Source organism: Catharus ustulatus, chromosome 24, assembly GCF_009819885.2.
Source record: "Catharus ustulatus isolate bCatUst1 chromosome 24, bCatUst1.pri.v2, whole genome shotgun sequence".
In the NCBI taxonomy this organism is placed as follows: Eukaryota; Metazoa; Chordata; class Aves; order Passeriformes; family Turdidae; genus Catharus; species Catharus ustulatus.
In genome coordinates this window covers 262,675-284,313 of record NC_046244.1, presented here as the reverse complement: position 1 = coordinate 284,313, position 21,639 = coordinate 262,675, and the positions used below count along the sequence as shown (strand labels likewise).

Sequence of the window (21,639 nt, the reverse complement as noted above, 5' to 3'; positions counted from 1 at the left end):
CATCCCTCCCTGGCACCCAGGACCCCCCTATCCCCCAAGGCCTCTCTCCTCCCACCACCTCCAGCACCTATTTACTTTTCCCAGGGGCTCAGGGAGGCACCCTGGTTCTGAGGACTCCAAGGAGGGTCTGGCACTGCTACGCAGGAGGGGCAGAGACCTGTCCAAGGGACACACCAGGTGGGTACAGGGGTGGATGTGACAGGGCCAGGGCCACCAAATGCAGTGGCCAAGCTCCACAAAACCGATTCCCTTCCTGTGCAAAGGAGGGGGGGAATTCCTGCTGCAGCAGGGTCCTCTTGTTCCCATCCCATCCCACAGCGCTCACATTCCTTTTTCGGACAGCTCCAAGTGGGATTTATGGGATTATAACCTCCACCTTCCTCCAACACCCTCAGCCCCCTCAGCCCACATGTCTGCAGTGTAACAAGGCTGCCACAGCTCAGTGACAACTTTAATCTGATAATATTTGCAAATGACAGACAAAACAGGAATGGGGCCTTGGCTCACACTTTGTACCTGCATCCTCCATAGGCTCCGGCGCTGCCGGAACTGCCACAGCCCTGGAACACCCCATGGGATTCCTTTCCACAACAGTGTAAGCTCAAGGAAGAGACTTTTTTATATATAACATTAAAAAAAATTAACAGCAACTTGAAAAGATGGAATTTCCAAGGAATATGTACACAAGCGAGTTCTTCAGGTTGAGAAGAAAAGCCTCCTATGGCTTTGGCACGGAATTCGCCATGTCTATACCTTGGGAAAGAATCCACGGTTCAAACTGCCCCCCAAAATATCACTTTTTAGGAAATTTAGAGCCCCTCAAATGCTGCTGCTTCACCCTCAAACCCAGCAGGGACAAGGGAGGAAGGTGCTGGACAAAGAGCAGCTGGAATTCTTTGCATAAACATCAGAAATAAAAATTGGAAATAAAAACTAGTGGGGTTTTGGGGATGGAATTTGTGGCCCTCACCCTCTTCTTGCATCCCAAATTCCTTCAAACCTACAAACAATATAACTGATGTAATCTCTGCATATTACTATTCTGTGGAAACAAAGGAAAAGGTTGGAAAGGAAGAGGATCTCTAATAAACAAATCCCTCAGCAGTGCCCAATGTGAATCAGTCTGAGAGTGGGATACTATTTCCTGCTAAATATTAATGGGGAGAAAATTTTGCTGAGAGATGTTAAAAAAAAAAAAATTAGTGCATTGCTGAAAAATGAGGAGAGAAGAGTAAGAAAACCTCTTCCCATGGGAAACACAGCACCCACCCGCAGCCCCTCGCCAGCTCTGACTGCCCTGAGCCAGGAACACTCCCAGCAGCGCCAGACTGGAGGAAAATGTTCTCCAGAGTCATTAAAATATCCCAAATTTCTAAGAAGCCCCCAGAGCCCAGGTGGTTACTGGATTGTCCAAGGTGTGGAAGTGATGACGGAAGGATGCAGAGAGGGGGCAGCGCCCAGCCACTGCGAGGGTTTGGGAGGCAGATCCCAGCTTCCTTTTTGGGTTTAAGTAAATGAAGTTTAGCTGTCTGAAAGCGCTAGACTTTCCTCAAGAAGTCACAATTCCTGTACTTCCATCCTGGACTTAAAGTGTAAGAGTGGATTAAAGACAGGATTAGCCTAAAGAGTTACTGGAGAATGATCAGGACTGTCTGGATCTACTGGATCACAACCCCTTTGTGGCCAGGCTGGGGGACACACAGGGCCACCACTCGTCCCAAACACACCAACTGCTGCTCAACTTCCCAACCTTCCTGTTCTTTATTAAATAAACCCGGGAACGTTGTCCTGAAGCAGGATGTCCTTCAGTGCAATCTGCTTTGACATAAGGCATTTGTTTTGTTTTTTGGGGAGCAAACGTCTCACAATGGATTTTTGCCTTCTGGAAGAGTCAAAAAGTACTGTATCCACCTGTTTCTATTCTTTTAATGCCCTACCATGTGACAAATCCTCTTTCCTTCTGGTCGCTCCTCTTGGAAAACCATCAGTGGCCAAGTAAACCAGTCCCTGGGAAGGAAAGACATCACCAGGAGATGAGGAGGGAAATGGGATGGGAGTGGGAGTCATGTGAGGGGATACAAAGGGGGCAAAACACCTGGACTCACCTTTAAACCCCTCTTCAGGCATACAAACTGGGATGGAAAGGGAAGGAAGGCATTAGAAGTCACTCTGAGGATTCCATAGCCAGTGACAAGGAAGCGTTACAATCCCCATTTTCCACCTTCCCAACCTTGACCACCAACCCAGACCCAGCCCTTTCCCCACCTCTCTCACCTTGCATAACATCGTCCATGGCCGCGTAATCTGCAATGGGCTCATCAGCCTGGAAAGGACATTGGAGCAGGGAATTAACAAGCACAGGGAGCTGGGGGATCACTGCTCAGGAGAGGAGCAGGGGACGAGTGTCTTGCCTAAACACTGAGAACTTGATGGGACGACTCATTCCCTAAGTTAGTCATGTTTTGGGTTGGCACTCACAGAGCTCAGCAGCCAAATCAGCTACAAAGCATTCTTGGACATAAAAAAGGGGGTTTTCTCTTCCAAAACAAAGATAAAAAGGATTTACCTCCTCTGAAACAAATAAAATTAAGGACATTTCTCATCCAAACAAAAACAATGAGGATTTTCCTCCCCAACACAAAAAAAATTAAGGTTTTTCCTCCTTCAGACCAAAAAACTCCTCAAACACCCAAGGATATTCCTCCTCTGAAACAAAATAAGGATTTTTCTTCTCCAAAACAAAAAACAATGAAGACTTTCCTCCCCTAAGACAAAAAACAAGAATTAAGGATTTTCCTTCCCTAAACTAAGAAAATTAAAGATTCTTCTCCTCCAAGGAGTTCCACAAGGAGCTTGTTCCATTTGTCCCCACTGCCCCACACAAGCCCACACTCTTGGCTCTCACCAATCCCGTGGCATTCCCGAATCACACCGCACCGGTACCTTGAGCAGGATGACAGACTCAGGGATGACTCCAAGGCTGCCCAGTGTGGCTGTGTCATCGCTCAGGATCTTCCCATCCAGGGACAGGTTCTGGTCGAAGGGGGCCACAGAGAAGGCGTGCATGATCTGGGGGCACACGGACACCTCACCCCGGGAACTGTGGCATCTCCTGCCCCAGCACCCATCCCCATCTCCTTGGGGAGTCAGACCCTTCCCTGAGCCCCCACACTCCTCACTTTGTGTTTTCTTCCTGGTTCCTGGCAGAAGAGGCAGCCTCACCTGGATTTTCAGCTCTTTCAGGGTCTGGTTGGCTGACACCAGCAGCGCTTTCTCCCCTCGGACCTTCCGGTGCCGTGTGCTTCTCCTGATTCCCTGTTTTTGGTAAGGGATGTAGCTCTGGTGGGAGAGCTTCTGGCGTTTTGCGCCACCATTGGCCTGGAGACGTGGCAAAAAAATGAGAAGATGGAGTTGTTTAGGGATAAACAGAACCTTCCGAGTACCCAGAGAGTGTTTTGAGCCAATTGGTCATGCGAGGGAAGGCAGGAAGTGATGGAAAACCCCTTGGAAAACCAACTGAAGTATGGAAGTGTGGAGACAACCAAAGGATTTGCCTTCAAACCTCAAATCCTAGTCCTAATGCTAGTGTGGGGCAGATTTCCACATGCACATGAATCCCTATCCGTATTTGATGTCTCCAAAGCCAGCACTGGTGTGTTTTGACCACTCAAATGACATTATAAGACACACTTCCCCTGCCAGTGAGATGCAGAGGAAGAGGGTGGTGATCCCATCATGCTGACTCAAGAGGATGATAGAAAAATCAAGAAATCTGCTGGGATTTTTCACCTCTACCTGGTTAAAATCAGGATCTTGCTCCCCCTCTGGCTTGTTTTCCTCCCTTTCCTCTTCAGCTTCCGAGCTGCTCACGTTCAGCTCTGGAGCCACGTCCTTCATTACCTGGAGTCACAAAAATCATTCTCTGTAACCAACAGCTACCACATGGCCTGTCTCACCATGGCAAACAGCTCCTGAAGACCTCTGGGCGTCACCTCCAACCAGAGAGCCTAGGAATAACCCTGGGAGCTTCTCCATGAGCTCTGCAAAGGTTCCTCCACCCTCCCCACCTGTGTGGAACCTCAGTGGGATTCAACTCAGGAATCCCCCTCTGTGGAACTGAAGGTGCTTTCTGTTCTCCTCTCCAGGCAGAGGAAAGTCTCCTGAGCCCTGGACTGATACCTTCTCATCAGCTGGTTGATCTAAATGTATTACAAAAGCCTTGACATGGAAAAAGTATTTTCTGTGCATTAAGACATTTATCCCTGTAGCAGCACCATTACTTATAGGCTGTAAGTAAATGAAATCTAAATAATTTACACAAATACAAAAAAAAAAAGGTTGTTCAGGCCAGTGAAAGTCACTCCAGGCACAGATTTGCCTGGATGTGAATTCCCAGCTACACTGTGGCTAGAACTGGGCTTTGCAGGAGCCCAGGAGACCTGGATGCCGAGAGCTCTCTTCTCCATCAATGTATTTACAATTAATGATGCAATTCCAGCTCCCAAACATTCCCCAGAGCCCTCTGAATTCCAGCAGTACCACCCTTCAATGATTTTATCCAGATGAGGCTTCCCTCTGCAGCACCATTACCCCAAGGAAGAACCAGGTGGTGCAGAGGAGGGAGGAAAAAGGGTGAGGGGCTGAGAAACACTCCCTGGTTTTGCAAAGCCCAGCAGGAAGGGCACAGTGGCTCCCACAGTGCTGCCAGCACTAATCCTGGCCAGCATTCCTGCTGTTTCCCATCCTGCCGAGGTTGCCCTGTTACTGAGGGATCTTGTGGGCACGTTCTCACCCCCTCTTTCCAGCTCCAGCTGCTCCACAAAGAATAGCTCCCTGTTTTTTTTGCCAGCTCCACGTGTGAGCACAGTCCTGTCCAGTGCCAGAAAAACACAACACTCAACCCTCCCGTGCACCAGAGCCAAGAGGGATTCAGGCTGAAAGCCTGTGGCTGATGGCTCCAGACGGTGCTGCGTGATCCACATCTCACAACCCAGGCAGGAACCCATCCAGCCTCCAGCTCCCTGTGGTTCTCCGGCCTCCAGCGCCTCCCTGGGATTGGCAGGGAGATGGAAATCGAGGAAAGGCAAAAAATACCCACTCCACACTCCAAAGGTGCAGAGATTGTCTTCATCTGAGCTTGCCCACCATTGGCTCTCTTCTTAAGGGTCCTGAGGAGGGGGGTTTACCAGAACCAGCTTCAGGCACTTGGAAAACCAGTTCTAGAGCTGATCCTGACACTTAAGATCAGTAAAAACAAAATTCACAGCTTCAGGGGATCCTGAGAACCATCTCCAAATTCACTGTCTCACCAGCACCGAGGGGAAGAGCTCATTTCTATCCAGGAATAAAAACATCACTTGAGCAAGAAGAAAGGAAATGACAGATATTGGAGAGGGAGGAGAGCAGGCAGAGCCTGGGAACACAGCAAAACCAGAGAAAACAGCTGGGAGCACCCCTGAAAACACAAAGGATTTGGTTTGGCAAAAGGAAGCCTTGAGGAGATGGAATTTTCAGAGCCAGAAGGTCCCAATTTGCTGTTTTTGCCAAAGCTGCCCAAAGCTGCACAGCAGGGGATTTCTGCCCTCACCACCACCACAGACCAGCAGGACGCCCACCAGTCCTGGGGACATGGGAGCCATGACAGCCCCCTCAGGGCATTCCTACAGCACCTGGAGCCAGGCTGAGCAGGGATGGGGAAAAGTCCCTACCTTTTTATTATCCACCACTTTGTGGATGTAGATGGTGGCCTGGGTGTACTCGCGCAGGTCCCGCTGCTGCTGGCACAGGAGCCCTTCCCGGCATTCGGGGCACAGCTCTGGGCAAACACCAAGAGAAAAAACATTTAATAGCGCCAACTCCTCAGAGGCCCCAGTGCAGGGCCTCTCACTGCTAACTGAGAGTGAATCACATCAAATCCCCAAGTGGTTTGGGTTGGAAGAGCCCTTTAGGATCTCATCCCACTCTCTGCCATGGGCAGGGACACCTTCCACTATCCCAGGTTGCTCCAGGCCTTGGACACTTCTAGGGATGGGGCAACCACAGTTTCTCTGGGCAGCCTGTGTCAGGACCCTCCCACCCTCACAGCCAGGAATTCCTTCCCAATACCCCATCTCTCCATGCCCTCTAGCAATGGGAAGCCATTCCCTGTGTCTGTCCCTCCTGGCCCTTGTCCCCAGTCCCTCTCCAGCTCTCTTGGAGCTCCTTTAGGCCGTAAGTTCTCCCTGGAGCCTTCTCCTCTCCAGGCTGAACACCCCCAGCTCTCCCAGCCTGGCTCCAGAGCAGAGGGGTTCCAGTCCTGGAGCACCTCCATGGGCTCCTCTGGACTCACTCCAGTGGCTCCACATCCTTCCTGTGCTTAAGACACCAGAGCTGGGCACAGCATTGCAGGGGGGGAATCTGCCAAGCTCTGTGTTTTCCACTGACCCCCTCAGACTGAAGTTTTTACCCCCAGGGAGCTGTTCCCAGGAGCAGAGGTCACTCACGGGGCTCGGAGGTGTAGTGGGTGCTCTCGGGGCTGGCTCCGGCTGCCTGTGTCCGGGTGATTTTGATGACATGATCCACGACAAAGAGTTTTTGGATCCTCTCCCACTCGCTGGGCCATATCAGAGCTATACTGTGCAAAGAAACAGGCAGGTACTTTATGACATGGAAGAGCCAAGGCCAAAAAATCCTCCCTCTTTGGCTTGTTGGTCTGTCAATGAAAGAAAAACTGCAAAATCTATCCAAAACGCAGCTACACGGGGGTGGCCTGTACTCTCAGATAACAGCAGACTGTGATTAGTGACACTGTTGTGCTCCTGTTGTGCCAGAGGGAGGGATGGAGGAGGAAAGGAGTGGAAGATTTCCTACTTTTAGTGCTGCATCACTGCAAAAGCAAGGTTGTGGAGCATGAAGTCCAGCCCTGCAGCCAGTAGGGGGAAAGGCTCACGGAAAGCAAATTGTAAGGAAGCAGGATATTTCTGCGTCCTGGCCAGACCCAGGGTGCTTATTGTCAGGAATAAACCAAGCTGAAGGAAGCTCTTTTTTCCTGACCCAGCATCCTTCAACAGTTTACGTCTTGCCTTGTAGGAAGGCTGAGGAGGCTGTGAGAACTCCTCTGTGTTAGTTTTGAGGGAAAGGATTACTCTCATCTTGCTGTGGCTCAGAAGCAAAATATTCCCTTGGGAATGTTCTCCCAAGGCTCCTGGCAAAAGGAAAGTGCGTGAAGGGAAGAAACTCACTGTTTGGAGTCTTCTTTGGTCATGGAAGCAAAGGTGAACATGAGCCCCCCATGGGGACAGAGTAGGACACTGTTTGCTATGGAGGACACAGGGCTGCAGCGCGTCGGCCTCCTGTAAAGAGGAAGAGGTTTGAAAAACTGGGTCAGGTTATCCAACCAAAACCCCCACAATTTGTCAGAAAGCCAGGAAGAAATTACAGGTGAGTATTTACACAAGGCATTCCAACAAGGAATAGTAACTACTAGTGATGAGGAAATCAGATCTGCGTTCCTCTGTCCAGCAGAGATTTCCATCTCCAGCCTGAGTGGTGACCTTTGGGATATAGCTCCAGACAGATGAAAAAACTAATCAGGTTACCAGCTAATCCGACCATCTGGTTTAGACACAGCAAACAAGGAAGTTCAGTGTCTTACACTGTATTACAATTGATACAAGTCCTGCAAAAATCAGCTTCATTGCTTCCATGAGCTCACTGTGCTGGGAGGCAGAAGCAAAATATTATCTACAGCCCCCAAAACAAGAGATAAAAAGCACCAAAACCCTCCAGCCAAGTTACCTGACAAATTTCCTCCATTCTTCTACAAAGAACTGTGAAACAATATACAGCTCATCTGTCTCCTGGGGGAAAAAGAGGAGGAAAAAGGATCTTTTTAATGAACCCAACAATGACTGTTTGGTTTTTCGGCACCGCTCACTCCCTTTGAGACCTCAGTGCTGCTTTACCATGACAACTCCATCCAAGTGGGCTGCAAAAGCCAAGGAAAATAATTTGGGATCAGGTACTAAGCACTGCCATTGCTAATCTCGTGTTTATTATGAAGTTACTTGAGCTTTTGATCCAATTACTTTTAATTCCCAGCGGGAAGGGACATTTCCCTGGAGCAGCCAGGAACTCTTCAGTGCTGTTTCTGTTTCTGGGGACTCGACGTCTGAAGCTGGTGAATCCCTGCAATCCAACAGGCGTGGGGTGAGACCACCCCAACATACCTGAATTGCTTCCAACATCAAAATCCGTAAGTTTTTCCTTTTGGCAGCAGCAGGGATACAAAACCATAGCTGTGCACCAAATAAGACAGCATTTTTGGGATAATCTATTTTTTTTGTCCCTTTCTTTAAATTGTTTGCTCCTGGACAAGAAACCACCAAGCCAAGAGCTAGGTGACAAAATTATTTCCATGTTCTCCTCTCTTTTGTCCTTAGCCCTTTCCCAAAGGCAGATTTAAGGGCTTGCTCCACCTTTCTGTAGGAAAACTCAGCACACCTAAGGAATATATATACATATATATACACTTTTTAATTTCCCTTCATCTCTTAATTTCTGCTTGTTTTTCACTCTGCTTGTTTTCCTCCCCAAACCTCAAATTCTTTGGATCAGGAAAACTCCAAAGGCTTGAGCACAAGATTCTCAGCTCTCCTCTATGAGGCTCCCTTGGGAAATTTAAAAGGGAAAGGACGACAAAAAGGCAAAGAAGGATGAAACCCTGCTGGTGGAGATCCTCCTATGTCTGACCCACAGTGGCGAGCTCCAACTTTCCAATTTCCAGCTCCAAAAGCAAATCCAATCAGATAGAACCTTAACCACCACTGGCAAGACCTGGAGCTCTCCAGCTCAGCCCAAAAGAAAAACTCCTTTTAAAACATTTTGGGTCTCCTTGGTTCTGAGCCACGGATCTGTGCTGCCTGAGTTTTTATTCCCAGCTGGAGCAGTGAGGGATGGAGGCAGACACCTGCCAATGCAGCTTGGCAAGATTATAGAGTCAACCATTAGTCAGCACACGAGACTCCCAGGAGCCAACAGCTGATTCTGGACACCTCAAATCGGCAGGACTTCCTGGGGAAGCTGCTAGGAGAGGGTTTGCACAGCCACTGCTGCTCTTTGGAGGGCTTCAGCATTTTGGGAAGCTCCCAAGCTATTGGGACACAGGACGATGCTGGGGCACACTTGAATTTTGCCCAAGTAGCAGCAAAAGGTGGTGACAAGGCAAAGTTCAGGTGTGATCCAGCATCCTCCTTCATGGGAAGGCTGATAGAGAGCTATGGGAAGCAGTTGTGCTGTTTCAGTCCTGCCAGGGAGGACTTTGTCACTGTTATCTCCCTAACTTTGGGCCAGCACAGCTCCTTTGGCACACCAGCCATTCCTGTGGCTCTTCAGGGCTTTGTGCCAGCACAGTTAATCCAGGGAAATCACACCTCAGCACAACATGTGAGAGTTCTGCTGGCACAGACTGAGTGAATGGTTATGGAATGGTTTGGCTTCGGATCTCCTTACACCTCCTGCCATGGGCAGGGACACCTTCCACTATCCCAGGTGCTTCAAGCCATGTCCAACCTGGCCTTGGACACCTCCAGGGATAGGGCAGCCACAGCTGCTCTAGGCAGAAGATGTATGAAGCCCAGCAAAAACCCCTCTCAAGCCTGGCTGCATTTCCTGATCCCCTTCCTTCCCTACCTGAGGCCAGCTGCCCAGGCAAGGTCTGCATTTATCATGGAACAGGTTCTGGAGAGAAGTCTTCTGCTCACTGGCCATCATCTTATGCAGAGCTTCATTTTCCTCCCCTTCACGCTCCAAAATCTGCAGGAAACAATTATGTCCCAGCTGCTATTAAAGGTGACTTTATTCTTCTCCATGGCACAGGGTTGTGTTAAAAATGAAAACCAGAAATACAACCAGTATTTACAGTCAACAAAAGGGGAGTATTTGGCAAATACCTTGCACTGGGAACAGCACTCTTTGTTATTTGGGAATTCAGGGGCTTTTGGAAAATATTGCTTGAGTTTCTCCCAGGCTTCCTTGGAAACCACCCTCCTCTCATTTTCAGAGATGCACAAGTCACCTGCAGGGAGAGAATCAAGGAAAGGCTTTAATCACAACATGCTCAGGAACATTTTGCAACCCTTGATTGAAGAGATTACAAGGAAGAAACGTGAGGAAGAAATCCACACATTTATCAGCCAACACCATGTCAGCAAAAACCAGCAAAGTCACCTTCAACTCCTTCCTTGCTTCCTTCAGACAAATAATAATAATAATAATAATAATAATAATAATAATAATAATATAATTCCTAAAACGGCCCTTTAGATTTCCAAGATCATGGCCTAAGCAGCTGATCAAACAAAGTAGGGATGTGGGGAAAAGTCAGAGGGCACAGGGCTACCGGTTTCTGATCCTGGCTATCCACAGCTACATCCTCATGGTGACTCCATCTGTTGAGCCTCAGGATAATAACACTGTGTCCCATGAAACCAGGTGCCTTCCACATCCTTGCAAACCCCAGTTTTCCACTGTAGAATCTCAATACAGTTTCCTGTGCCCTATTCAAGCACCTGAAAATGTGGAAAGGACAGATCTTGCACACCAAATGTGCTTTGGGGAGTAACTGGATGTGAAGATACCAAGCAAGATTTACCAGCTATCCCCAGAACACTTATTTATCCATCAGGATTATTTATCCTGGTATCAGGATTATCCATCCTGATGCTCAGGCAGCTCCAAGACCCCAACAAGGAATTTCAGGAGCCATTTGTGCCTGTTGTCTCAGCAGTGGAAGCAGGAGGCACACTCAGGCACGTGCACAATTATGACATTGCTGGCCAGATATAGAAGGCTTGAAAAAATGGGAGAAGGCTCTGGAATCCAACCAGCTGCCCACTTGCAGGGTTGCTGATGGCCAAGCGGAAAACACAACCACATCTCCCTCTGAGACAGCAGCTGGGAAGTCCCTATGCAGGGAGAAACACGAGGAGCAGCTGTTGAGACACCAGGATGTAAACCAGATTTGAGAATATCTGTGCCTCAGTGAGGACTGCACCAGTAAGAGGGAAGGAAAATAGCAACTGTGGTGTCCAAAGGGCATGATCCCTTACTATCTGCTTTTCTATAGCCTGGAGAATTGTGGAGAGAGGAGAGGCAGAAAAACTCCTTCCTCCCCACCCTCTGGCAGTTCTTTAACATGACAAGCAGCTACTCAGGCCCACAGACTCCGAGTCTGTAATTTGGCCAGCCCTGAAGAGAAAAAAATAGCAATGCTCCCCTCCTGCTTTTCCTCTAATAAACAAAGGTCAGGCCTCAATGCAGCACTTGGCCTCCTGAGCTTCATCCAACAAGGCCAAGTGACTCCAGAGGTTGGCCCAGGATGCTGCCCAGGGCCAGCAAGGATGGAGAAAAAAAGGAGCTTGTACTAATAAGTGCCTTGATACCACATGATTAATGAAAACAGAATTAATATGGTGAGTGAAAGAGGTGGTAAAATCAGCTCAGGATATGCAGGGCATAAGTGTTTTGCCATCTGGAAGATTAACCCAACCACCACTGACCCAGCTTCCCACTCCCACCATCCTGAGACATGTTTTGGGCATGGACATCAAAGAAGGCTTAACCTGGTATCTGGAAAAAATTCACTGGGATCAGGCAGCGAGGGACTGCAGCAGGGATGCAAAGGGAGCTGTGAAGGGAATGCCCGGGTGGCATTCCTGGAGGCCAGCCAGCCCTCCCAGATCCAGCACTGCCTTTTCCAGAGCCTACCACGGAGGCAGGAACCGCCTCCACCACAAAATTAAGGCCATAGGAACAAGACTACAGATTTGCTGATGCACTCCAGAGGGAGTTTTTCAATGCAGAAAGCTTGTTTTCCATGAGTAATCAGAGGTTAATTCAAGACAACAAAAAATCCTGCCCTACCAGCAGCCCCCTTATTTAGTATTATTTTTTCTGCTATGACCCCAAGTCACAGATCAATCAGCAATTTAACATCATACATTTTCCAAAGGCCTATTGGCCTATTTTTTATCGTGTCTGGCTCCATAAATGTTCCATCTCCATGCTTTTGTGGAACAGCAGCCTTGAGGCAATGGGAAATGCAGAGTTTAAGGCACTGAGTAACAGCTAAAAGAGTGACAAAGTGCTTGAAAATGAGATTTCTCAAGCCTTACTCCAGATTCTTGACTAGCACTGATGACATGAGGTGTGTGGTTAATTTATGCCATTTTTCCTTCTGTTTGAGATAAGATGGAGCCTTCCCACAAACTGATGCCTACAAACTAGAGCTTAAGTAAAACTGAGTTTTATGGCTGGAACACAAGCTTTATCAAGCGGGATTAAAACAACAGGGTAGCCAAGGATGCACTTAATGAGGCATCACTTGCAAAACAACTGATACGAGGTCAAAACCTTACGTGAATAGTCGCCAAAGCACAGCAGGTTGGGAAATCAATATCCAGGAGTGGTCCTGGCCCAGGTGCTGGGTGAGTGCTCCTGTTTTAATGTAAGCCAGGATATTAAACAGATACTCTCAGCTCCCACCTGGACTGATTTACATCACCTCTTCCTCTCACTGCTTTTAGAGCTTCCAAATGGCAGCAGAGCTTTGGTGCTGCCCCATGCAAGGAAGGGAAGCTCAGCATCTGACAGCTCTGCTTGGCCAAGTCCTTACAGAGTCTGCCTGCAAGGAAAACTTTTGAGTGCAAGAAACATCACGAAAATGAGAATTCAGCACACTTCAGCAGTGACTCCTCAAGCTGGCCACAGTTGGAGCAAAGGCTACAAGGTTAATATATGCAGCAGTGGGCAACAAGGGAGATATTCAGCTCCATCCCCCAGAGAGACTCACCATGTGGGCAAACGATGTCTTCATTAAAATTTAACTCCTCTTCCTCCTCCCTCTTATCTTCATTTGATTCATCTAATTAAAAAAAATAATACAGGAGAATTGCATAGAGTTCTGCTCCCAGGGGAAAAAAAATCTTACAGGGAAAGGAGCACGGTTACCTTCAAATTACAGCAAACCCCCTCATCCAGGGGCAAATTTGGAAAAAAATTTGTTATTCTCTGATGTCTTGGCCTCTAGGCAGGCGGGATTGCAGCCCCCAAACCACGTAGGAGGGCTTTGAAGTGTGTGGAGTACAAACCAGGCCTTTGTGAGATTACAAAGGACGCATTTGTTAGGGCCACAGGGGTTCCCTGCTCCTAGACATCTCCGAGTTTAACCTAAACACAAGCCTAGGTAAGAGCAAAAGGAGCAGAATTCCTGGCAAAATTCCTGATCTAAACCAGATGCTGCCTGACAAAGCAAGGGGGAGCATGCCAGGGGATGACAAGCCCTACATCAATCTCTAAATTAAAGTCAAGCGTTGGCTACTGGATGGAGCATCATCAATGACAATGACGTGTCAGCAAGAGCCTCTAACGAGCTGCCTAACGAGCAACTTGGCTTGTGAGTAATTCAAATGCACTGCTGGGAGTTGCAACCTGTTGTGAATCAGTCACCCCCGAGGACTGATGAGTGGTAACTCAGAACTACCCTTTTATCCATGAGTGTTCTTCCTTATCATGGAGGTTGAGGTGCCCTCCAGCCTTCTAGCCCAAGCTCAATGCCCTGAGCTATCATTCCCACTTCGATTCCAATGAGCTTCTTACCCAGTTCAAAGTAAGATTTTCAAACATTTAAAGAGCAGAAGGCAAATAAAACCTCAATTTATTCTCATTATATGGAAACAGAATGGGGTATTCATGATTTTTGTTCCCAGTGCTGCTACATCACCTGTGCTGTTTTGTCCCTCAATCTTCACAATAAGTATCATCATCATCCTTTTCCCAAGGTAATTTTCACGTTTCTTCCTTCTCCCTGCTCTCTCATTCAGAGAAAAGTGGATGAAAAGATCATGTGTCTGGAGAGGTAATTTCACAAAGCTTTGTAAAACCACTTATCACCTCATCTCCCTCTCCAGCATGAAGATCACCCCACCGTTTCCAAGCTTAGCAAAGAAAAAGCTCCTTAAATTAAGGCCCTTTTAATTTGATTTATTATCCTTTCCTCCCTACTCATACAAGGGGAACAAAAACAGCTACAGAAACCTCTGAGGTGTATTTTTATTAGGAGGGATCAGGCAGAGCTGGTGGATCTCTACAGCAGCAATTAGGAGGAACTCAGGAGTAAATACCTTTGTTTTGTGCATTTCCATTCATTTTTCCATTACTGTGCTCTGCATTTTCATCTTGCTCATTTAATTGTTCCAGAGCCAGCTGACGCCAGCTCCTCAAGGATGCCTTTCCAACCCAAAACCCGTCGTTCCTGCAGGGAGACAACAGCACTGGTACCTCAAAATCACAGCTCCCTCCTTCAGAGCCCCAACAGGGAAATCTTCAGGAAAAAGCTGCTTAAGCACTTCCAAAAAGCATCTTTGACAGCATTTGGGAATTCCATACCCCTTAACTGTCATCTTCAGCAGATTGGTCACGGTTTTGTAGTCCTCGTTCAGCTGGTTCTTCAGCCGCAGGATTCGACACCTTTCTACCACACAGTCCTTGCAAAGTGCTTTGACTGGGGTGGGGGAAGAAAAGAAAGAGGTTTTTTTTTTTCACTATTTATTGCATAATTTATTGCACAGGTGGTTTCCTGCTGGTTTGAAGGCCCTCAGACAAGTGTGTACCAACTATCCTGCCTCAAGATTGGTGATTACACATGTAAACGAGGAAATCCTTGGGGTTACAGCCACATCAGGCCGTTTGAAGCTAAAAGAAGCACAAAATACTTCAAATGAGGCGTGATCTGTTGCACTGCTTCACAGGTCTGCTCTCACAGCTCCTGGTATCCACAGCCTGCAGTCACAGGGAGCCAGGGCAGCCCAGCACCCAGCCATAGGAGGCAGGAAATGCCAGGAAAACAAACACCTGTATTGTGGCACTTTGCCAGTTCCACTCAGAAAAAAACACCCTCCTGCAAAGCTGCACTGGACAAAGGGAGTGGAAATTCCAGCTGAGTGTGTATTTAGATTTTCACCCTGGAGCAAGAGGAGAAGGGAAGCAAGTGTCCATCCATCCTTTTACCCATCCCTCCCTCCCTGCCAGCCATACTCAACCCATAACCCCGCAGGCAATCTTCCACTTGATTAATAAACCTTGCCCTGTTTTTCCCCACAAAGGCTGCCTGCGTCACAAGCAGCTTCTTTCCTACAAGCTCCCAGTAGGAACTGAGCTAATTTGGTCTCAGTGGGAGTTACTGAGCAACTTCCTAAATGGAATGAAACCTGGGGCTTGTTTGATGAGGGGACTCCAAAGCCTGGAGGAGCTAGGCTGACCCTGAAAAATAAAATGTGTGGTAGATGTTTCCACAGGAGCAGGCTAACAGGTAAGTGCTTTCTTGGATGAGGTGACAGACAGGAAGGTGTATTTTTGGCCTGAATACTCCATGAGACCCAGCCCACACACGAGCTGTGGGTGCTGCAGGCACAGAAAATAATTGTCAAGAGTTTGGAGTGATGCATGTTCAAGTTTTATTTTCTAGAATCGCCTTCAAACCCCCCAAGTATTATGTTTCCTAAGCCAAGTGCCCTATCCCTCCACAACAATTCCTCCAGGCACAGCCCTTGCCTGAGCAGAGCCCAGGGCCAAAGCACACCCTCTGATCACCCTGAAACGGTGACTGGGATATGGAATTAAGTGATATTAAAAAAATCCCCTGGAAATAAGGCAGCACTAAAGCCATGCACTGAAATAAAGTTATGATGATAAAGGATGGCTCAGAACAGGGCTGGCACCAGAATAAGGCTCCAAAGCACATCACAGGAGGTGATTTCGAGAGGATATTACCATTGAGCCGGGGCCCTCCTCCGTATCGCCGGTAGAAGAAGTCAGCCACGTATTCTGATATCCTCTTCATCAGAGATATTTTATCAGGATGGAGTTTGCCATGGGAGCACAGGCAGGCTGTGTTATCAATAGGTTTGGGAGGAGTGGACTCATCCAGCCACTTCTGCAGCCATTCCAGAGAGATGAAGTCATAGGGGGAACCTGGAGGGGAGAAACCACAAAGAGAAACAAGACCATGTATGGCAGCTCCAACCCCAGGTGGTATTTTATAATTACTCTTAAAAATTAACAGGCAATCACTGTTGATTAAATCCCTGAGGTGCAAGTTTTCAAAGGTCTGATCCAGTTTCTCCCACCCCATTCTGATCTCAGTGTCACAGATTTGGAAGACAGGAGCTACATGAGATTAAGATGTGCAGATCATTTTGGATTCAGCAATCAATATGCAACAGCTCCAAAGAGGAATGGGAGTGCTGTCAAACCTTTTGGGAATTACTGGAGAGGAGTTGAGGAAAGGGGAAAGTTTTCCTATCATTCATCAAGGGACTGATATAATATTTTAATCATGATCATACATTACAGGCTTTTTGTACAACTGAGAGAGTTCACTGGGGTAACCTGAAAATTAAAGGCAACAACAGTGGAGACGAAGTCAGTGCTCCCCCTGTCCCTTCAGTGCCCAAATTTTCAGTGTCTCTTACAATTTTAGGTGAGAAAATGTTAAAATTTATAGTGCAAATGGAAAACTTGCTTGGATTTTTTGCTGAAACAGAAGAGCAGGCTTGCCCTTGTTTGCTGAAAGAGAAGTACAAAGCCAAGGTTCAGGAGCAGGTCAGTGCTTGTATGAGCAGGTTGGGGTGAAACCCCTATACCTCAATTCTGAGGCACAGTATCACTACACAACACTCCTGTGGGATGACTGGGAAATTAGAAGAATTCAAATCCATTCTGTGCTGCCACAAAGGCAGCTCTGAAACCGGGGGGAAATGCACCCGTTGGCGACATTTATAATTGAGCACAAACCCTTCACGTTTCCTAGGAGGAGCAACAAAGAAGTAAGAGGAAAATACAGAAGACAGGAAAACACTGTGTCTCCAGCTTGCACTGGAGCTCTGTGTAACCTCTTTTCCTCCACAGCCTCAATCCATGGTGTTTTTATCTTACGCAATGCCCTCCGCAGCCGTGACCTCCAGAGAATTGCATTGCTGTCAGAACCGGTTTGCTAGTTTGGGATGAAACTGCCTCCCCCAGAAAGGAGGGTTTTCTGGGGCAGGCTCCACAAAGCTGGCAGAAAACGTGTCTGCACAGCTGCAAAGACAGCCCCAAGCTCCAGAGAGATAGGACCTGGAGCAGTGCTGGAATGACACTGCCTCCAGCTGTGCTGGAAGTGCTGTGCCCATGATGCGCCAGCAGCAGGCAGAGGGTGCCTCAGGGCAAAGTCTTAGGTTCTATCATCTCTAAATTGGGGCAGAAGAGCTTCACCTGCATTTTTAAAGCCATATTTTTTGAGATTTATTCCTCTGTCACTTCAGAACTGCCAAGAGCAAACTCTTCTGTTCCTGCTAAGGAAAATCACACTGGAACTGTGCTGCTGTTCCTTTTCATGGGTGACTCAGGGCAGGTTCATCCCTCCAGCACAACTCTGATCTCACAGTGACATCTGAGTGCTACTCAGGCTCTGGGGGAGCTGTGACACCTTCCTGCTCCGGAGTTAAGCATCTGTATTCCCAAACTGGAGAGGCAGACGTTTACAGGAACGTGAGTTTGCTGTTGGGCTACACCAATCCCATAGTGGACTCTGAGCATCTAATAATAAAAGCTGAACAGTGAATTCTCTTACAGGCCACACAATTAAACCCACTTTTAAGTCTTCAGTTACAATTATCCTGCAGTTTTTAAGAGGTACATAGTGAACACAAATTCCCTGGGCTGGATGGATTGAGCAAGTTTTGCGAAAGATGGGTAAGAAAAACTAGGTGGGAAATAAACTGTGCTGAGGCAACAGGACACAGGGAGAAGGAGAAAAAGCTTAATCTCAGTCTCCCCACAAAACTGAGACATGGAGTAGTGAGGTACTGGCAGGGATGGATCCAGCCATTTTCTGCTGGAGGTCAGGCATTCTCTTAGCCCGTTACCTGCTGATGAATCGGGCTCACCAGCTCCCAAACCTGCCGTGAGCTTGCAATTTGGGAGCAGGCAGTTATTCCGCCTCGATGCTCCTAACGAGCTGAGCTGCTCACCAGGCAGAAGAAAAAAGTCACAAAACATAAGGCTGATGGATGGGGAAGGAGCAGGAGGGAATTAGCGATGCCAGAGGCCATGAGAATGAGCACAGAAAGGAGAAAAATAGGTTAAAGCAGGAAAAGAAGCAAGGGAAAACAAATGTAAGCATGCATGAAGCTCTCTGCTTCCAGAGGGCTGCAGGAATGCCTTCCAGCAAGGCCATGGGAGTTGGGAGTTAGTCACAAATCATTCCTAAGCTTAACAGCTCTACTACGGCAATACTCCACAATGTCTTACAGACCAGCTTCTGCGGGTAACCTTTGGTAGAGCTCCTTCACCTCCTCGTGTTTGATCTTGCCTCTGGCCACGCTCTGTTTGCGCATCTCGGCCATTTCGTTGCACCACTCCTCAAACTTGCAGTTATCCCGCTCTACCAGCTCCTGCAGAAAAGCTGGGAAAGAAAAAAAACCTCAGGAATTGAAGGGAAAATGCCAGTTATGTTAATTACCATGGGTTATCTGGGGATAACAAACCTAAAAATTCCCTCCCATAACCTTGCTGGGCAAGGTCTTTCCCCAAGCCAAGCACGTGGACGTTGCTCTCTGATACTGATGGTTGCAGATGATTAAATGCAAAGTTTTGCACCCAAGAAAATAATTTACGTGGGGTTGGTTCAAATGTTAAGTGCAGCTCCTCTGTCCTGCCTCATGATTCCTGGCGGGGGGACAGAAACAAAAGCTTTTCACCCTCTGGATACACCCGAAGCCTGTCATGACCTGCAATCCATCACATTGCAAATCCAAGGGCAAAGAGCCCTCAGGAGATGGCAGATTAGGCAGGGCAGATCAACAGAAAGGTGAAGGAAATGGGGATTTTTGCTGCTACTGATGGAAAAACCCCAAACAAACCAAACCTCAGCAGGGAAAAAAGAAGATAAACCACTTCCTTCACAGGGCTGGTGGGAGGGAGCGGGGGGAAGCTCTGCTTATCTGAGGCCTTTTCCTATTTAGAATTACTCTGAAGAGCTAAAATATGTGCAAGAAGGTTAATTCTTGACCAAAATATCCACCTAGAGACAATATCCAGTATTAAAAAATAACCAGCCTGACTTCCTTGAGATCAGAGCCAAGTTACGTCTCTCCACTGCCCCGGAAAAGCCACTTTTTAACAGCATCAAAGCAAAATGCCTCAAATTTACAGTTCCATGAAACCTCCCCACAACCACAGAGTTCAACTGCTGCCCTTCACTCCCTGTTCCCTGGCAGGATTCCACGGGAAACAAAGGCAACCGCGGGGCTGTGCAGGAATCTGGAGCTGGGTGGGGAGGTTTTTGTTGAGTTATTGTTTCGGGCAAAGGGGTAGGAGGAAAGGGAGAGCAAGAAAGCACAGGAAACAGGCTGAAAATACAGATCCAGACAGGAATTAGTGCTAATTCCTGAAGTTTTATGTCTTGGAGGGTGTGTATTAAACAGAAGTGGGGGTGGCGGGGGGTTTGGGAGAGGTTTGGGTTTTTGTTACGGGGAATAAGGTGTATGATTTACCCCCTCTGCAGAGATCCAAAGGGACCTGCCACCTCTGATGTCCCCACTCCACAGAAAAATGAGTGAAAGGGGAATACATCTCAGCACCAGGGGCCTAATTAGTATTTCTAATCAAGGAGCAGCCAAACAGGAAATATTAAATCCACAGGCAAAGCCTACAGGGAGTTCTGGCACACCCATAATTCTAAAGCCCAACACGAAGGCACTTGGCCCAAACTCCCTTTCAGGGCTTGAAGCCTCTTTATTTTGATGTCATTTATTCCTGATGTGGCAAAGCTGAAGCAGTTACAGAAGGAACCTGACATCTGTCACGATTATTCACCTCCTCAGGCATTGCTGACGACATTTAACCACGCTGTTCTCCTGCACCTTTGGAATCCAAGCAGGACTGCAGCGGTGAATCCCAGCAGGGTGATGTCCTCCTGACCCCTCCCCAGCTTGACCAGTTGGGTAAGAAAGCAATATCTGAGTGGGCATATGGGAGGGATTAGCAGTTTAATGTCAATTAAGTGCTGGGAAAACTCAGGGGTTTCACTGGTGAAGACACCAAGGTGCCACACAGCACTTTTGCAGCTCGTGGCAAACAGTCAAAAATCATGGAATCCTGGACGGATTGGTTTGGAGGGACCTTGAAGATCATTTTGTTTCATCCAGGGATACCTTCCACCATCCCTGTTGCTTCAAGCCCTATCCAACCCGGCCTTGGACACTTCCAGGGATGGGGCAGCCACAGCTGCTCTGGACACCCTGTACCAGGGCCTTACCAGCCTCACAGTCAGGAATTCCTTCCTAATATCCCATCTAGCCCTGCGTCTGGCAGTGGGAAGCCATTTCCCCTTGTCTCTCATCCCAATTCCTCTACAGCTCTCTTGAAGCCTCTTTAGGCACTGGAAGGGGGTCTGAGATCTCCCTGGGGCCTTCTCCAGCTCTTCCAGCCTGGAATCAGAGCAGAGGGGCTCCAGCAACTTCCTAAACCTAAACAGGGTTTCAAGCAAAATTCGGCCTCCCAGCCCACCTGGAGCACTGTAGGATGAGTTGGGTCCCTGGGGACTCACCTGGAACTTGGACTGTGAGGGATTTCTCACGGGCCTGCAGCCTGTACACCAGCATGTAGGCATTGCGGGAGCAGTGTGTGCCCTTCCCACACTTGGGCTTACGGATCTGGGATTTCGATGGCTCTGCTGTGAGAACAAAAGGCAAAACCTCAGCACCACACGAACTCCTTCCCTGATCCTCCATTAAAGGAATGAGTTTGCCACCCAGCCAGCTTCCCTGTGCCAGGCCTCTGTGCCAAGCACTGGGCTTGGCATGACTCAAAACTGTATCCCAAAGAAAGCCCCAAATCTCTCCAGTCTTTCTGGGTAAATCAAAGGGACTAAATTTAGGAGCCTGTTCTGAACCTCCCTTCTCAAGAGCCTTTCTTCTCTCCCCAGTGGAACTTCTCTGAGCCAAAAGCCACTCTTGGAAAAACATCCTTTTGCCTCTTGTTCTGCTGTCCTGACTCCAAAGAAAAGAGTCAAATCCTCAGGGAAGAAAATCGTATTTACAGGTGATTGTGGATATGAAAAAAAACATAGCAAAGCTTTTAGAAAGCCAAGAGCCATGGAAAGGGTTGTTTTTGAGCAGCTGCTGGGGGATGTAAAGTTGTGTTGCAAGAGCTGCCGTTTCCAGATGGATTCTCAGGCAGGGAAAACACTTATCTACAGCTGCAGCTTCAGAAACCAAACTGTTTTAAATTAAAAAAAAAAAAAATTAAAGGAATAATGTTTCACAAGTCAAACTCTAAATGGACCACTGAAATATTAAGTTTCTTTTTCCCAAATTCTGAAAACATTCACGTGCCCTTCCCCCATTCAGGGGACTTCCCATACTATTTATTTGCATTTTATTACAGATTTTTCCAAATTGTTCCCATCTGCATGGCCAAGAGTCTCCCCCCGCCACCACAGACCTCCACAAGACCTTCGGTTTATGTTACATATATTTGTAACAAAGAAAGACCTCAGTTTCGCCTGGAACAGTCACATTACATCAAAACTTGATACAAATATTGAGCTCTCAGCTTAAA

The 21,639-nt window shown here is 47.8% G+C and overlaps 1 protein-coding gene across 3 annotated transcripts in view; it reads right to left on the bottom strand.

The window, feature by feature from the left end:
• Positions 1-433: 433 nt before the first annotated feature.
• The window catches only part of USP48 (ubiquitin specific peptidase 48), a 30,006-nt gene continuing 8,800 nt past the window's right edge, over positions 434-21,639 (bottom strand). Inside the window, exons 10-27 of one of the 3 annotated variants that reach the window (XM_033079790.2) lie at positions 20,627-20,752; positions 18,332-18,481; positions 15,808-16,008; positions 14,425-14,539; positions 14,160-14,290; positions 12,830-12,901; positions 9,930-10,054; positions 9,670-9,792; positions 7,777-7,838; positions 7,221-7,331; positions 6,483-6,613; positions 5,709-5,815; positions 3,796-3,900; positions 3,223-3,378; positions 2,944-3,069; positions 2,275-2,323; positions 2,106-2,132; positions 434-2,007 (exon numbers count right to left, since the gene is read on the bottom strand). In XM_033079790.2, coding sequence (XP_032935681.1) covers positions 1,985-2,007; positions 2,106-2,132; positions 2,275-2,323; positions 2,944-3,069; positions 3,223-3,378; positions 3,796-3,900; positions 5,709-5,815; positions 6,483-6,613; positions 7,221-7,331; positions 7,777-7,838; positions 9,670-9,792; positions 9,930-10,054; positions 12,830-12,901; positions 14,160-14,290; positions 14,425-14,539; positions 15,808-16,008; positions 18,332-18,481; positions 20,627-20,752 — 1,940 coding nt within the window. In that variant the 3' untranslated portion in view covers positions 434-1,984. Of the gene's footprint in view, positions 2,008-2,105; positions 2,133-2,274; positions 2,324-2,943; positions 3,070-3,222; positions 3,379-3,795; positions 3,901-5,705; positions 5,816-6,482; positions 6,614-7,220; positions 7,332-7,776; positions 7,839-9,669; positions 9,793-9,929; positions 10,055-12,829; positions 12,902-14,159; positions 14,291-14,424; positions 14,540-15,807; positions 16,009-18,331; positions 18,482-20,626; positions 20,753-21,639 lie in introns of those variants that run through there. The other 2 variants (XM_042779963.1, XM_033079791.2) reach the window with 2 other exon arrangements.